At 39.3% G+C, this 15671-nt stretch overlaps 2 protein-coding genes across 6 annotated transcripts; both read right to left on the bottom strand.

Moving 5' to 3' along the window:
* Window positions 1-549: 549 nt before the first annotated feature.
* Window positions 550-4007, bottom strand: LOC115018707 (nuclear apoptosis-inducing factor 1). Of its 4 annotated transcripts, none has more exons than XM_029447889.1 (5): window positions 3693-4007; window positions 2825-3022; window positions 2201-2575; window positions 1745-1798; window positions 550-1646 (listed from the first exon to the last, which is right to left on the bottom strand). In XM_029447889.1, exons 2-5 carry the CDS (start codon window positions 2949-2951, stop codon window positions 1204-1206), a joined length of 999 nt encoding a protein of 332 aa, XP_029303749.1. In that variant the 5' UTR covers window positions 2952-3022; window positions 3693-4007; the 3' UTR covers window positions 550-1203. The 4 variants fall into 4 exon arrangements, with proteins under 4 accessions (XP_029303749.1, XP_029303748.1, XP_029303746.1 ...); XM_029447886.1 differs by having other exon boundaries at window positions 1204-1646; window positions 2153-2575; window positions 3693-4006; XM_029447887.1 differs by having other exon boundaries at window positions 1204-1646; window positions 2153-2575; window positions 2825-3018; window positions 3693-4006.
* A 457-nt stretch (window positions 4008-4464) lies between these two features.
* On the bottom strand, window positions 4465-10681 carry capns1a (calpain, small subunit 1 a). Of its 2 annotated transcripts, none has more exons than XM_029447890.1 (11): window positions 10529-10681; window positions 9624-9680; window positions 9494-9530; window positions 9309-9401; window positions 9075-9132; window positions 8844-8908; window positions 8192-8260; window positions 7365-7443; window positions 6953-7069; window positions 6771-6829; window positions 4465-6655 (listed from the first exon to the last, which is right to left on the bottom strand). In XM_029447890.1, exons 2-11 carry the CDS (start codon window positions 9668-9670, stop codon window positions 6629-6631), a joined length of 651 nt encoding a protein of 216 aa, XP_029303750.1. In that variant the 5' UTR covers window positions 9671-9680; window positions 10529-10681; the 3' UTR covers window positions 4465-6628. The 2 variants fall into 2 exon arrangements, with proteins under 2 accessions (XP_029303750.1, XP_029303751.1); XM_029447891.1 differs by lacking the exon at window positions 10529-10681 and adding an exon at window positions 9911-9979.
* Window positions 10682-15671: the final 4990 nt, after the last annotated feature.

Genomic DNA, 15671 nt, shown 5'->3' with positions numbered 1-15671 from the left:
TACACAGTGGGGGGATCAATTCATATGTTACTACTACATGGCTCACTGATGTGTTTCCAAATAGCACAATAATGGAGCTCTATGGCTCAGAGGAATACGACACATCAGGATTTGGACACAGTGATAACACTTCTTAGGATCAATTCATTGTTGCTTTTGGTCTTTCAGAAGGAAACATATTAAATATCTCCAGTGTTACCCTGTATAAGAAAGCCTTTGATATACAATGCAAAACAGCTGAAGCCTCATTTATTAGTTTAAGAGCACTTACGGATAAAGATCACAAGTGTTGTTTTACCATTACTGCTGTCTTAAGGTTTCTAACAGTCTATTGGATAATTAGACCATAAAGCAGTTCATATTTTCTCATTTAAGATGATTTGAAATGTACCATCATTAGTGAACAACACAATCAGTTGATCAACAATACTGTAAGATGCAGGCTATAAGACAATAAAGCACCAGACAGGAAAATGCAGCTCCTGAATCCAGATGATTCACACAGTCATGTCCACTAGAGTCACAGCTAGGAGAATGACTTCTGTTCTCTTTAAATACATGAGGGGTTTATTTCATATTTAAAAGAAACTTGTTGAAACTTTTCATTTTCAAGTTTGCAATGTAAAAAACAAAATCAGACAATCACAACTTATTCAGTTACATAAAATGTCAAAATATCTAACACACCTTGTTTAGCTTTCAGACATAAAGACCATATAATGGTCAGGTGTGGAAATCCACTCACCATTACAGTACATGTGATAATCTCCAGACACTGATGCAACTACAATTTACACAAGGACATACAAACGGATTTGACTGACTTTTCAAAATCAAAGACTCATTCTTTGCATGTCAAAGTTAAAAGAATGTAGAGGCTTTAAATGTGGTGTATGCTTAATAAAAAATGCTCAGTAGCACAAAAAAAAACAGAAGACAAACACCCTCCACATGTTCTTTCTTTATGGCTGACGTTGGTTATTTTCTCAATCCATTTCCATGTAACCTCACAGACAGCAATTCCATCGATACAATGTTTCTACGAATACAGTTTTAAAATATAACAACAGAAAATCTGTTGATTACTATCAAAAAGTACAGTAACCAGCGGTGGAGTCCAAAGGAACTTAAAGGTTCCTGCACCTGAAGGCCATGTATGTAGTCAGTGATACAACTTAACAACATCTGTCTGACACTTTGTTGCTATAATGCTGGTCGTCCATTTAGTTTGTCATGCATAAGTGCAATGGCTCCACCTGTGAAGTCTCTGAGAACCTGCACCGTCTCTCGCTGAAGGTGCAGCGACTCCCGCACAAACTCTTGCTGAGTCTCTGCCAGCTGCTGTACCGACTCAGACAGAAGCTCGAGGGAGCGTGAAACCGTCTCCAACAGGATGTTGGTGGCATGCTGTTCTTGAAGGCTCAGCGATGCATTATGTAGCATGCTGTCTCTCATGTTCTGCGAGGGCTGACCTGGCATTGGAAGCGTGGCTGTAGACGTTGCTGGTCCAGAGGACATCTGAGGTTGTCCTTGTTTCTGGATACCATTGTTTCCTTGGTGATCCTCTGTTGGTTTTGCAGCTTGAGTGGAAGGAAGCACGTCATCCCTTTGGTCATCGTCTGAGTCTCCAAATGCAGCTTCAACATCTTGAGTCAGAGAAAAAGACTTGTTATCTTGTTTTCTTATTACTCAAAACATGTTGCAAAATGTTTTCTTAATTTGTACCTAAATATTGACAACTCACCTTCTGTTCCAGGTACCTCATACTGCACATCAAATGTAGGTTGTGAAGAGTCCCCTACAACATTCAAAGCATTTAAATAAAACAGTTTGCATGCATTTCTCCCCACAAACTTCTTAATTAAGCTATTAAAAGGAACAGTTTACTTAAAACAATAGGCCATCTGTGTGTGTGTGTGTGTGTGTGTGTGTGTGTGTGTGTGTGTGTGTGTGTGTGTGTTCCATGTGCCATAAATTAATATCCGGTGAGAAAATTTGAGAACCATATTTGCACACAATGCCCTTGAGGAGGGTGACGTGGATTTGTTCAAAACAACTTGGTGTGTGTAATGTAGACATATAAACTTCACTGTTGTTTAGACTGAGATGAAGATGAGTAAATACTGACACTATGTTTGTTCTTGACACTCACTCATGGTGTAGGACGTTGGTGGGGGCATAGACGAAATGTCCAACCCACCATTAGGAGAACTCTGCATTCCGATCATATCCTCCTCTTCCATTTCTTCTTCCTCCTCTGGCACATCATCGTCATCTCCCAGTGGGCCAAAGTCTCCCGTGCTCTGCCCATCTTCCTCGTCCATCTCTAGAATCTGGAGCACTATTTTCTCAGTCTGATTAAGGTCTCGGGAGAGACGAGAGTTGAGGCCCCTGTTAGGCACTGTCCCAGACCGCATGGCAGCCACTTTCCGCTTAGTGTCACACTTTAGATCCGACCATTTCTTGATGACCTCGATGACCTCACGTTGGCACTCCCCGATCTCATTGACACGTGCAGTAATCTCTGCCCATGTGCGCTTCTTTATGTCTGTTGGCACACCACGATTGAATTTGCCTTTGGGGTACAAAACAAAAAGACCTTAAGCACTTGCCATGAAATGTCATTGTGACAGTTTTCAGGCCACAGTTAACGTTTTATTACTCACAGATTCATTGTTATGTCTAGTAAACCTTCATATGCCCAAACCATTTGCCTAAAACCTGCTTAGCTTTGTTTATTTCTTTTTTTTTTTATTAACTAGCTACAGACCTCAAAGTACAATCGTCTTCATTTTTAATGGGATAAGCACTTGAAGACACATACCCACAACAACCATACGATGCTTCCTCACTTCATCCAACAGTATGTGGACTTCACTGAAAGAGAAGCGAGCTTTTCTTTTCTTGAAGCGAGTAACACTGTCTTGGTTGTAGTATATTGGTGAAGACATCCTCCCCACACAGTGTCAATAGGTATCCAGCTACTTTGTAGTCTCTGCTGTGCTTCAACTTCTCCAGCTGTCTGACAGGGGGTGTTGTGTTAACAACAAAGTTAAAAGACCACGGGAGTGTTAATAATGAATTTGCTCATGTCTCACGAATGTATTGATTCATAAAGTATACTTTAAGGTAGGTAGTATTGATACAGTGATAACGTTAGACTCCAGGCTCAACAGCTGAGCAATGACCGTGTGTGCAGATGTAGTGAGTTAATTAAGATAGATAATGAATGAATATTATCAACATTTTAATTGAAACGCAGTTACATGCATATGTCTAAAGGTTCTCATGTCGTTAAACAGGGAAACAGAACCGGTTCGATATCAGTGCTAGTCGTCAAAGTGAATGGACAATGGACGATGCTATCACGACAGCCTAGTTAGCTATATGTAAAGCCCACTCGCCGTTAACGTTACACTCATAATATACCTTGATACCCACATTGCCCTGGTTATTTGTAACAGGTGACAGCTATTTAATTTCCCGCATATGGTGCAACATGCACTTAGTTCGCTAGCTTTAGTATAATATTACACAACAGCACACACTGGGTTAGCTCTCTTTGCAGCAAGACAACGTTAGCTAATGCTACGTAGAGTCAGAAAAGGCTAAGGAATACGCTTGGTTAACGTGACTTCACTTCACGAGGAATACCTTACTGGCAAAAATATTTAATTAGATGGTGAACATACCCCAAAGTCAAAGAAGTTGGGATTTGGTCCAGAAACGTAATGATAAACTTCCCTATCGACAAGATAGCTATTGTCAAGCTAGCCAGTATGCAGCTAACGCTACACAAAAGATGTCCGGTTAACGTTAGTTTGCTAGCTAACTAAAGCAGCTGGCTAGAAATGTGTTGACGAACGTAATGATATTAGTATGGAAATAGTACAGGTCCTTCAAGCATTGGTTTCACGTGTAACTTATAACAATAACAACGATTAATCTAGTGAATTCGCTAATTACGTTACTCCGTTATATTTCCCGTTGTAACACCGTGCTTTTATTTTGAAGGAGCACGCCTATTTTCTGGTATCGTAGGCTGTCGAGTCAAAACACGCACGCGCGCACACACGCACTTCTTGACTAAGAGGGCTTTGGTATTTATCACTTTATTGCCTCAACAGTTAGCATGATTGTATCTCAATCTGCCAGGTTATATTAAATATGTATATAGACATTCAATTTGAAAGCCTTTCAGATTTGAATCCTAAAAGGCTTTCATAGGCCAGAAAGAGAGACATTAAGGTTGACTGGATGGATATAACTATGAAGCACCAAACAACCCTTTAAACAACAAACTATTGGCTGTAACTCTATAATTTGAGCACACAAAAACATTTTACATTCATTATAGCCATTTACAATCTGCTGGTCCAGAAGCAGATCCCAGCCCAAATTATATTCCATTAATGACTAAAAATAGCCCACAACTGTTAATAGTGCACCAAGAATAAGACAAACTCATTTAACATACCGTTTTTATTCCAAATATGGCACAGGTATTTATTTCACCAATCCTTTTCAGTAACCATGCGTCTATAACTGCATGGTTAAAACATTTAATATTGGCATCTTTGCCATTGGCTGCATGCATTAGTGGCGTACGCATGTTATATATTATCAATTTACAAATTGTGTTGGCATGATCTTGTGCAGGCAGTATACAGTGATGGGTAATATGATCAGTTTGCTGAAACAGAATTCTATGGCCAAGTTGCATTACCAGCATCAAACTTTAAATGGCAAAACATTAGCCTGCCCGAACGAAACATTGTCTCTTGGGTTGTTGTACATTACTTTCAGGACAAAGCATTTGGACTCCAGCACACTATGCATTTACAGTAACAGTGCAATTCTGATGCAAAATAATGGTGTACAAATCATCAAACCCTAATTGGCATGCAATATGCTGCAGTGCAAGAGTACTATAATACACACATCTACTTTACTTTTCTTTAAGTTGTAAACAAAATGGTGTTTCATTTTGTATCAAACTGTTGTTTAGGCACAAGAATCTCCTGTCAGTGGGCTTGGGGCTGGTTTCATAAAGATAATGAATATGACTGTGGTCTAACAAACGCTACATGTTTAACGTTACAAAGCGGTCTAGATATTTTATACATGGTTGTCTTGTCTTCTGATGATTGACATTAGTGTTCTAACCTTTTAAATGAGTCTCTGCAAAGACGTGGTGCACTTATACCCGTTTACCTTCTCTGAGCGCCGTAGGTTTGTACAGACTGACTGACCATTTCCCCGACAATCCTGTTCCCAACATGGCGATGGCCACTTGCACAAACAACGGAAACCGTGCTGATAGAATTAACAGTGTCAACCTGAGGGGGAACTGGAGGGTGGATGCTTTGCTTATGCAATGCTGTGGACATGTTATCAGCAATAACTTCTGTATTAGCACAGTACCGAGCAACGGTTGAAGTGTGTGTGGGGGAGGGGGGAGCTTTTTTGAGAAATTACTCAGAAGTCACTAAACCTCATGTAGTAATATGACTGCTAAAGATGGAACAGCAGAGAGATGGAGGTGCCAATCAAGCACTCTATACAGCCAACACCTTTCTTAAAGGGATAACACTCGGCAAAGATGGAAACAACTATGTGGGTGGCCATTCAAACCAAAAAACTTCGCCAACTTAGCCACAGCTTTACACTGTTAACCTCTCTTCAATCCAAATACAGTGAGGTAGGCTATCTACACAGAGCCTTCTAAAGCTGCGTTTCCACCGCATAGTATGGCTCCACTCACTTTTGGTACCAGGTGCTTTTCTCCTTTTTGTTTTCCACTGCTGAATACTTTCATCAGCAACCAAACAGAGGAATGTCTGCACTTTGTGGTGTACGCTGTAGTTTTGCCGGCTGTCACTTTTAAAATCTGGGTTAAGGGAAAGAATTACAGCGATCCCTATTGTGGTAGTTTTCTATTTAAAAACGCCCGGTTTGTGCAGGATGTCCTGTGACATGCTAGTGACGATTCTCTCAGACCAATCAGTAGTCAGCAGTGTTTTAACATCACCTCTTTGTATCGAACCTCGGCTGAGGTGGGACTTAAAAAGCACCAGGTACTATCCACAACTTTTCATAATGGAAAACCAAAAAAGAAAGTCAATCCGCACCATGCAGTGGAAACGCGGCATAACAGATCCCTCCAACATACAATCTTTTTGAAACTAATCCCAGCCATATATGAACAGGAGCTTGCTGCTTTCACAAATGTCACCGTGTAAAACATCTTGATGTTGGCCTGCCTTCTCTCGGGCATGAGGAAGATCAGAAGCAAATGCTAAATAAGCAAACTAAATGACACCAATTCAACATACTATCATCTTTATGCACCTGAATCATGTTCTGATCCTCAGCTATGGTAATTTCACTGAGTGCTGGTTTGTGCTTTTTCTGGGTTACTAATAAAATATAAATTCTGTCTTGCAAGTATAATGTAGCAGTGAACAATCCCATAACCCTTGCATTGCATTAACATTCAAAAGAAACCTCCACACGCAGGGGATTTTCTGAATAGCAGGAAAGTGTGGGGATGGTTGAGAAAATATGTTGTACTGTGTAGACAAACAAAGTGGTTCCTTATAACAAGCAGGAGAGACGTCGTCTGGACTCAAGAGTACATGGTCAACTGAAGCCACTGAAAAGACACAAGAGCAGCTTTAACAGTGAATGTTTACCATCAACTCAATCAAATGCTTTTAAAAATCAAGATTGCAGTCAAACCCTCTGAAATGTAAAACAGATTAGTTTACCTCCTGAACATTGACTTTGATCGTCCCGTTGTTATCCTTATCCAGGGTTTTGAAGGCACCTGAATCAAAACACTCGTTAAGCCTACAACACCTTCAGTTTATGAGTCAATCATTCTTATCCCACAGATAAAGCTGCAAAACAAATAAAGCCATCTATTTTAGGACGGCTCTTTCAAACTTACGGCACATGGCATCCAGCCGAACAAGGCAGCCAATGTAGTTGTCAAAATCCATGTTCCCCTTTTCATCACTGTATCTGCGAATGATCATGTTGAACAGCTGGTCGTTGAGGGGGAATCCTGAGGAAGAGATGAACAGGTGAAAACACTGTACTATTAAATAGCTTTTGGACAAAGGGTGCATGTACATAGGTTTCTGTCTTATGAAACAACTATCCAAAATAAATAAGCACAGCCACATGACTGTTGATGGTTAATCAAAAGCCCTTTTGTAAGTTCTTAATGCTTCCATGACTATTGCTGTACATGTGGCTCCCTTTACGGTTATTGATAACGTCTTGTTTTTCCTGCCAGTTTTCAGTAACTGTGCAAACATTTAAACAACAATAGAGGAAATTTGAAAGGAAAAACTCACCAGCAGCTTTGAAAGCAGTGGGCAACTCATCTGCACCAATGACACCGGAGCCATCTGCGTCATGGGATTTGTAAACTCCCTAAACAATAACAAGTATTTAAAGCATTTAAACCATGAACGTTTCATAGTAAGCCGATTCACAAAAATAGTTTATTCTACTCTCCAACAACCTAAACATATGAATGATAAATACACCGCTTTTAGTCTTTGCGACCACTCTTTCACGACACAAGTCAGCGTTCACCCATTCATACAGATTCATACCATACAAGGTGCCACCTGCTCATCAGGAGATATACATTCACACACACCGTTGGCTAAGCCATCAGCAGCAAATTGGGGTTCAGTATCTTGCCCAACGACACTTCTACATGTCGACCAAATTGGTGGAAGACCACTCCATCTCCTGTGTGGGTGTAACAACTATATGAGAAATTCCTTTAAAATCATTATTTTCAGAATGAATACAAATGTTATTTATTTTATGTTGCTTTTATTTTACATTTAAAAAAGGGAATGGGTGTTTGTCTTGTACTGGTAGGCTCAATTCAACAAGCAACACATACATGTGCCACATTACTGACGTAGGTTACCAAGATGCAATGGACAGGTAATGATTTGTTCCATATTAATAATGTGTGCCCTTCAGTAAACACTGCTTACAGATGCATGTCAAACAGGGCAGTTAATCAATCATTCAAATAAAAATCCTTCTTTTCAATGAACAGCTGATACTGAATACATTTCAAGTTTCTTCTGCGTTTACTTCTACTGGAGATCATTTAATACTGACCACGGTACAAATAAAATGCACCTGCTGTACTTGCCTGCCATTTCTTTACGTTGTTCCAGAGGTGTTTGAATTCATGAAAGCCCAGTTTTCCCGTGCTGTCACTCTGAACTAGCATTAAGGACAACAGACAAGATTTTCTTCTGTGGCTCCAGCTTAGACAAACTGTTGCATTACTTGTGGACACACTGTATTTGCCCAAGGTGGGTCTTTACGTGCCTTCCTCATTCATGTGGTGTAGAATACACAGCAGGGAATGAACGTTAACTGTCAGCATTGCAGTTGAGGTTTACTCTACAAAATAAAATGGATCACTTAATCCCATATAGCTATCTTTACTCAGTTTTATTTGCAACTAATATGGATTATTAATAAACTTTCCATCTTACATTACAGAGCTATGAACCCTAACTGTATGTATTGGGCTGGGCCCAATTGTGAAAATCTCTTTTGATGAACAAATCATGACACCCACAGTCTTAATGAGCTGTGGGTGTGATGGAGTCTGGTGAGCCAACATTTCACTTTGTATAGCCTTTCAATTATAGTTCTTAGAAAGAAAAATCGGCAGGACAAACTTAAGAAATCGGAATCAGTGTATCCCTCATTTTTACTTTGCCATTAATGTCAATTTCGTATAGACAGCTGGATTGCACAACACATAAAGCCTACAGTGAGAGAAAGGATACATCCATGACTGCCACCATGCTCCTACAAGACTCAATGCTGAAACCATCAGTCTGCAGGTCTCCATCTGAAACACAAGAAAAACAGGTATTCACCATTCTGTAAATCTCAGAAAAATAAAATGTGTAACTATTGTAAATGACTGGATCACACAACAGAGCACACCACAAAGAACTACAAGAAATACACAAAGGGATGTGTAAGAGATACTCTAAATATGACACACGTCTTACGCTTTGAAATGATTCTGTTTAGGATGTTCATCAGCTCAGACGGGCTCACTTCCATGTCCTATGTGACAAATATTTAACATTGTGAATATCACAAAGTCAGCAGAAACCTGTACAGACACAGACTTTGATGTTCTTCTCGTTTTAATGGATTAGAATATACTGTATATAGATAGTGTGGTTACTGCAGAAAACAGAAATTCAAAGAGAAGTCCATGAAGACGTAAAAGGACTCACATCTCCAGCGAGTTGCTGAAAGACTCTGCGGAACTGTTTCTCCTCATCGCTCTCATGCTGCTCTGCATATACAGCCGGCCTGCGTGGTGGAGGCTGCGGGGCAGAGTCACAGCTAACATTAGAATGCAGAGTTAGCAGAACAGTGATGGCTAGATACAGCTGGTAATGTAATGACTGTCACTCACAGGTTCAGAAGGGACAAACTGGGCTGGGTCGATGTTGCTAAAAAGACAGGATCAAAAAGTTAGGAGACAAGTGAAGCTACAAACCATCTCTTTTTGGCTTTTACAGGTTAGACTTTGTGTATATTCTCACCTGACAACATCAATGATGCCACTGATAAATTGTTTGGCAAAAAACATCTTCAGTCAACTGTGAATGCAAAATGAAACATGAATTAGGTGAAGGATTTGCACCACACTGTCCAGAATTAAGTCACTCCTTGACTAATGACTTCAACACTGTGGGTCATGATTTTATGAATGTATCTATGCGTAATTAAAATCTAATTATTACACATAATGGCTCAGAAAGCAGGAGTAGAAGGCATACCAAGAAAGCATAATATACACAGAAAATATAATGTTAATGTCGACCATTACAAAAATGCACAGGTTGAACCCCAGAACTGGTTGAGCTTGTTCCCCAACAAGCGACAGCATGTCCGGTGTTTTCTTCGAGCAGAAAGTAATTAGTGGCACGCCCACTAAAGTTACCCCCTCTTAAAAGGTTTCCTGTTATGGAAAACATTCAATGCCGCACCCAGAATGAGAACAATGCATCAGTTTTAAAAGGTTTATAATAAACTTTATATTCAGACTTTAACAATCCCACTAGCTGGTAACTAAATGTCCCACTTCAGTACTAACTTACTGCTAAAAGTGGGTACGTTAACGTGCTCTAACCCAGCAGAAGATTAAAGTATATTAACATTACTCTAGAAAGTTAGCATTATGTCAGGTTAGTTTATGCATGCGACCCAACCGCCATTAAAGCATTGTCTAATGGTAAACCGTGCAACCTCTTGTATCCGTACTGACGACTGCCTGTAAAGATCGTAAAGATGCTAATGCTAGCTAATTTACGCGTTAGCTAAGCTAACATTAAGCTAACTTAAAGGTAGCTACGTTAACAGCAACACTTGAAATGACTGTGATGACCAATTATCTAATAACACATTAATGTAAACGGTAAAACTCGACGTTTATATTTAACGTTACCGTAAGGAAACAGCACTCTGTAGTTCTAACTAAACTCAGCTGTCAGGAGGATCCGTCGACACGAACTGACACGCCAGAGAGGAGCTGGTCTGCGAGAGGATGTCTCACAGTTGTTTCCGTCTTTACTTCGAGTTTCAGTAAATAAACTGATTGGTAAACCGTCTCTGGATATACTTGAATTATTATACGGTGTGTGTATATATAGTGTCTGGTCATATTGGTTATTGATATTTTTTATTATTAAGTTTGAGTTATTATTCACACAAAAGGAATTCAATGTTTCTCTGAAGTACAGTATGCAGGCAGTAGTTATTATTTGTACTTATTAATAGTTGCATTTATCATTTATTCATTTTATTTTATTATTACTATTATTTGTATTATTATATGTGTTATTGACTGACTGACTGACTTATTGAATGAATGTTAAATTGCCCATCACATTCACCGGAATCTAGCTTTTATTTTATTTTGAAGCCACTTCTTCCACGCTCTTACCGTAATGCCTACGAACCGCAAAACAACGTGGGGACTAGTTTGTCTCTTTCGAAGTGGAGGCTGGCTTCACTGCGGTGGTGAACTGGGGAAATTACTAAGATTGTATGTTTCCTGTACAAATAGGTTTTAAACACACGGAAGAGTCATAGTAAAATATTTTAGCCCTAAAAAACACTGTAAAAATTATAGAGGTTATCTATTTCAAAACAGATTCACCTCTGCAGGTTAATTTTAACTTGGACTTCCACACATACATGTATTTGAGGGCGTTTTATGGCACACAAAGGGGAACAAATGTTTTTTCTATCCAATAAACATAAACATTAAACAGAATACCTAAACTTATCTTAATAATTAAGTAATATGTTTTCTGTATGTAGCCTACAAATTATTATAGATTTAAATATGCTGTCCCCCTGGTTTTATAATAGTTGGATCTCAGGTATTCAGATGTGATTTTTATTGTCTGTCTCGACTACAGGTTTCTAACAGAGAGTGAGCCGGACCCTCTGATCAGGATGGTCGTCATTCTCTCACTCCATGGCTAACCATTGAAGAATGCTAGAATAGGAAACTGACTGGGACCTTCGTGTAGCTGGAGAGCCCCATCATGGTCTGAGAACAACTGCATTATAGTGACAGCTGAGGCCCACTGGAGCTTCCTGCTATACAACCCCGCGGTTTTACTTTGCCATATTAATAAATGAACGATTTCTTTGAACAATTATATTTTAATGGAAGTTAAACAATTTCATAGACGAACTGGAGGGATTTGCTAATGGATGTGGGGCATGTTTAAAAATGATAGCACAACACATTGAATAATTAAACACAGTTTAATAAGAATGGAGAGAAAGTTGTGTTTTCATTTATTTTGACAAAATCCTATTCTCTGATAATTGGATCATATAAGCACTGATTTACTCATATCAAGAAAAACTGCTTCTGTTTCTGCTGATGGAGAAGAGCCTTAGGTATTCACAGATACAATGGCCACATCTTACATTTCATTCATTCTGATGTACTGGGGCCTTGGCCTGCGGTGAAGCTGTGGCTCCGGACATATAGCTGTCATCACCACCGATCGGAAGTTTGTGGTTCAATTCCTGGCCCCTACAGCCTACATGTCGAAGTGTCCATGGGCAAGATACTGGACCCCATCCGATGTGTGAGTGAGTAAATGTTTATCACCACTGATGAGAAGGTGCATATGAATTTGTGTGTGTGATTCGGTGAATGTTGGCTTCTGTTGTAAAGTGCTCAAAGCGCTTTAAGTGCTATATAAACAAAGCAGTCCCTGGTTCGAGTCCGACAGGGGAGCTTTGTTTGTCATTTTCCCATCTCTGTTTCCCGTCATTCCTCGGCTGTTGATCCACTAATAGAAGCACATACATGCAAAAAAAACTTTAAAAGAAGTCAAAAAATCATACACACATGTCATACATGGTTGAATATGAATAATTTAAATGTTGGCATAAAGATCAAATGTCGACTTTAATCATCTGCCTTCCCTGGCACAGCCCCACACAGGCCAGGACAGCATAGAACAGCACCCCCCTCAGGTTTAACTGGCTCAACATGGGATTGGACCTGAACATGGGTTGAAGAGCTGGAGGACAGAAACAGCAGGTGGAGTAAGAGAGCGTTAGACAGAGCTTTGTTATAGCAAAGCACATTACTGTATTAAAACAGATACTCTACTGTATTCGGCGTTCAGCAAAAAAATTGGTACAAATAATTTAGTTAATTTACATAAATGTAGATCTGTCTGCCATTAGCTCAATAAAGCCATGGCTGATGTGAACCACTGCACGGCTGCATTGTAGTCAGGCTTATAAAGCCCTGTCTGTCTGGTTTTGTATTTTTTCACATAGTAAAATGGAGATTTGCATCCAAAAATGCCATTTTAATCATGACAGGGTTCAAATAGGATTAACATTTTTTTTTTCATCAGTTTACAAAAGGATCCTCCACACACACACCACTCAACAACAAATATGTGCTTATAACCTTTGGAGTCATGTGGAAATGTCTACCTCCTAACATTGCTAAAAGAAAGTATCCCATTTGTTTATATTCACTTTTTTCCCTCATAAAATCACGACAACAATTGCAACAAAAAAAAAAGGGAATTTATCTGGTGAGTGTTCTGAATCTGACACTTTGAGTTGTTTCTTGACTTCGAGACGTGTCTGAGTTTGTCTTATTGCTGCTCTGTTTTTATCATAGCTACATCTGGTCTTAATCCCTCGTGGCCAGCGCTATCATTGTTTCATTGACAATGCAGACACTTCTCTTCTTCTCTCCTCAACTGGTAAGCCTCAGTACTAGGCTACTATCTTCCACTCTCAACACAAACAGAACTATAATTCATAAATACCACAGCAACATGTCCATGAACAACATATCCAATAATATTTTTGCATATTTTAAAACATCTCTCTTGTTTCTGCCTCTCAAAGCCTCATGTGGAATCCCAAATAATCTGAGGACAGTTACAGCTATGATATTGATCATGATTATGATTCAGTTTTTCTCCCTGACCTCAACTCAGCAACTGTCCTCAAATTGAATGTTCTTCACCTGCTGGCATATAATCTGCAAAACTATCGACTTCATTGTCAAGACTGCTGTTTACTGCTGTGTTTCAATATATCTGGAGTGTAACGTGATGATTTAAGATGATAATATATGATGTGCAGTGCAGAAACAGTGATGTCTGTCCTTCAGATCCCACTCCAGCTAAAATTACTCCATCCATGAAATAGAGGTATCCATGGTTACATCAGGAGCCATGTTAAAGGGTGCCACTGTGTATCTCTATTCTCCAGCAGTCCCCACCTTTTTCCTCATTCATCATTTGGAAGAAATCACATTGCCACCCCAAGGTTTCCGACAGCTACGATTTGGTTTTACAAATGAGATTTGCAGTGAATAATTTCAATAACATTGATGAAGATAGACTGGCTATTAAATGTCTCTGAATTATGAATGCAAACCATATTACATCTGCAGTTACCTGCTTGACTTAGAGGGAGTGAAATGCAGAGCTTGTGTAGTTCAGTGCTACCGAGGCTGCAGGTTGAAATATTTCATAGGAGCATCCCCTGTACGACATATTTGCAGTCTTCAGAACAACTTGTTACCTTGACAACGCAATTTTATCATTCAAGCCCACTGCTACCCTGTCTCACAGCAGGAATAAGATGTGCCTTAAATGTATACTGCCGCAGGGTTTTACACCTCAATTTAACGTAGAAACAATACATTGGATGGATTGAGATTGATTGTTTGTTGTAAGGTGCTTTGAGTGGTCGAGAAAGACTAGAAAGGCGCGACATAAATGCAGTCCATTCTCCATTTCAGATGTGCAGACATATTTGAATTATGTTTTCACTCCGTCGCTGCACAAAGGACAATGCAGGGTGATTTTCTTAACTTCATAATGCTAGGGAGTTGCTTTCTATCTAATGTGCTAAACAAAAAGCCAATTGGTAAGTATGATTTTAAGCAGACACTGGAAGATACGCTTAAAAAAAAGGACAATAAAGTGCTGTTGTTTTTCATGGATAACAAACTAACACGTAACAGATATTTGAAGCATTTAAAATATGTCTGTAATGGAATGGCATTAGGAGGGAGGAACTGTGGGGGATTAGAGAGAGGAGTTCATAAATTCAAATTAGTAACATGTAATTCCCCAAATACCAGTGACCTCAGGGTGGTTACTATTTCCTATGACTAACTCATCAGTTATACGCCTAATTGTCAGGCCATATTTGCAAGTTAGTTCATCATTCTGCTAAATGTTATGTAAGCCACATGCAAGCTTTCCACGAGGCAACGGCCAATGTCCAAATGTATCTAAATCAAATGAGCAATTAACCTTTATCTCTAACTTCTGGGAACCTAGAACAGTTGGAGACAATACTGTAACTATCATAAGTCGACATTCAGACGTGACTGAATGCTCATGTTTTATTTATTTACTTTAAATTTGAGAAATAAACCTTTTCTTTAGGTGGACATTTTTTTCCTGAACACAATTTTGACCATAGATCAAAAACAGTATATTAAAAGGATTAATTATATGTGTTCACCTGTGTAATTCTAATTTCACTTTTTAAAATGTTCACTTATGGCATTGATGGTCTAAATTGTCTTCTGGCATGAGACTGGTCTGACCTCTGTCCTAATACACAGTGCTGCCAAGAATAACATTGTTGTAGGGAGATACTGAAACCCTTGATTTATTCTCTGTTTCTAAACAGGTCAAAGTTAAACATGCTAAGTCTAAAACACATTGGGACCCACCTTTAAAGAATCCACTATTATATACCAGTTTCAATTATAGAATTTAAGCTGCAGCTCCGTTTGCTAAAACAACACAAATTCCCAGAAGAAATACTGTAGACACGTCAGTGTAGCTACAGCCCTGTACCTGTGTGTGACGTCACCTTCTTCGGGTGTGTAGCTCAGAAGATTAAAGGTGTATGTGTGTGTAGGAGGAATGTCGTGTGCTGGATGGCTCATGGACGTCATTACATACAGGTCATGGTCGGTGTTGTTGCAGAACTTTGAATTGTACCCAGTAACTTGACTGTAATGTAAAGGCGTTTGGGACTGTGCGCAGAGCTTATATAGA

The sequence above is a fragment of the Cottoperca gobio genome, chromosome 14 (genome assembly GCF_900634415.1).
Source record: "Cottoperca gobio chromosome 14, fCotGob3.1, whole genome shotgun sequence".
NCBI classification, from domain to species: Eukaryota; Metazoa; Chordata; class Actinopteri; order Perciformes; family Bovichtidae; genus Cottoperca; species Cottoperca gobio.
The sequence above is the reverse complement of the archived record's forward strand: the minus strand, read 5'-3'. Positions and strand labels throughout refer to the sequence as shown.

Coding starts and splice junctions, on each gene's coding strand:
- LOC115018707 (XM_029447886.1), bottom strand. CDS start 2,951: ATGTCTTCACCAATATACTACAACCAAGACAGTGTTACTCGCTTCAAG. Junction 1,799..2,152: donor ACCAACGTCCTACACCATGA/GTGAGTGTCAAG, acceptor TGAATGTTGTAG/GGGACTCTTCACAACCTACA. Junction 1,647..1,744: donor TGAGGTACCTGGAACAGAAG/GTGAGTTGTCAA, acceptor CTCTGACTCAAG/ATGTTGAAGCTGCATTTGGA.
- capns1a (XM_029447890.1), bottom strand. CDS start 9,670: ATGTTTTTTGCCAAACAATTTATCAGTGGCATCATTGATGTTGTCAG. Junction 9,531..9,623: donor GGCATCATTGATGTTGTCAG/GTGAGAATATAC, acceptor CTGTCTTTTTAG/CAACATCGACCCAGCCCAGT. Junction 8,909..9,074: donor AAACAGAATCATTTCAAAGC/GTAAGACGTGTG, acceptor CTTGTGTTTCAG/ATGGAGACCTGCAGACTGAT.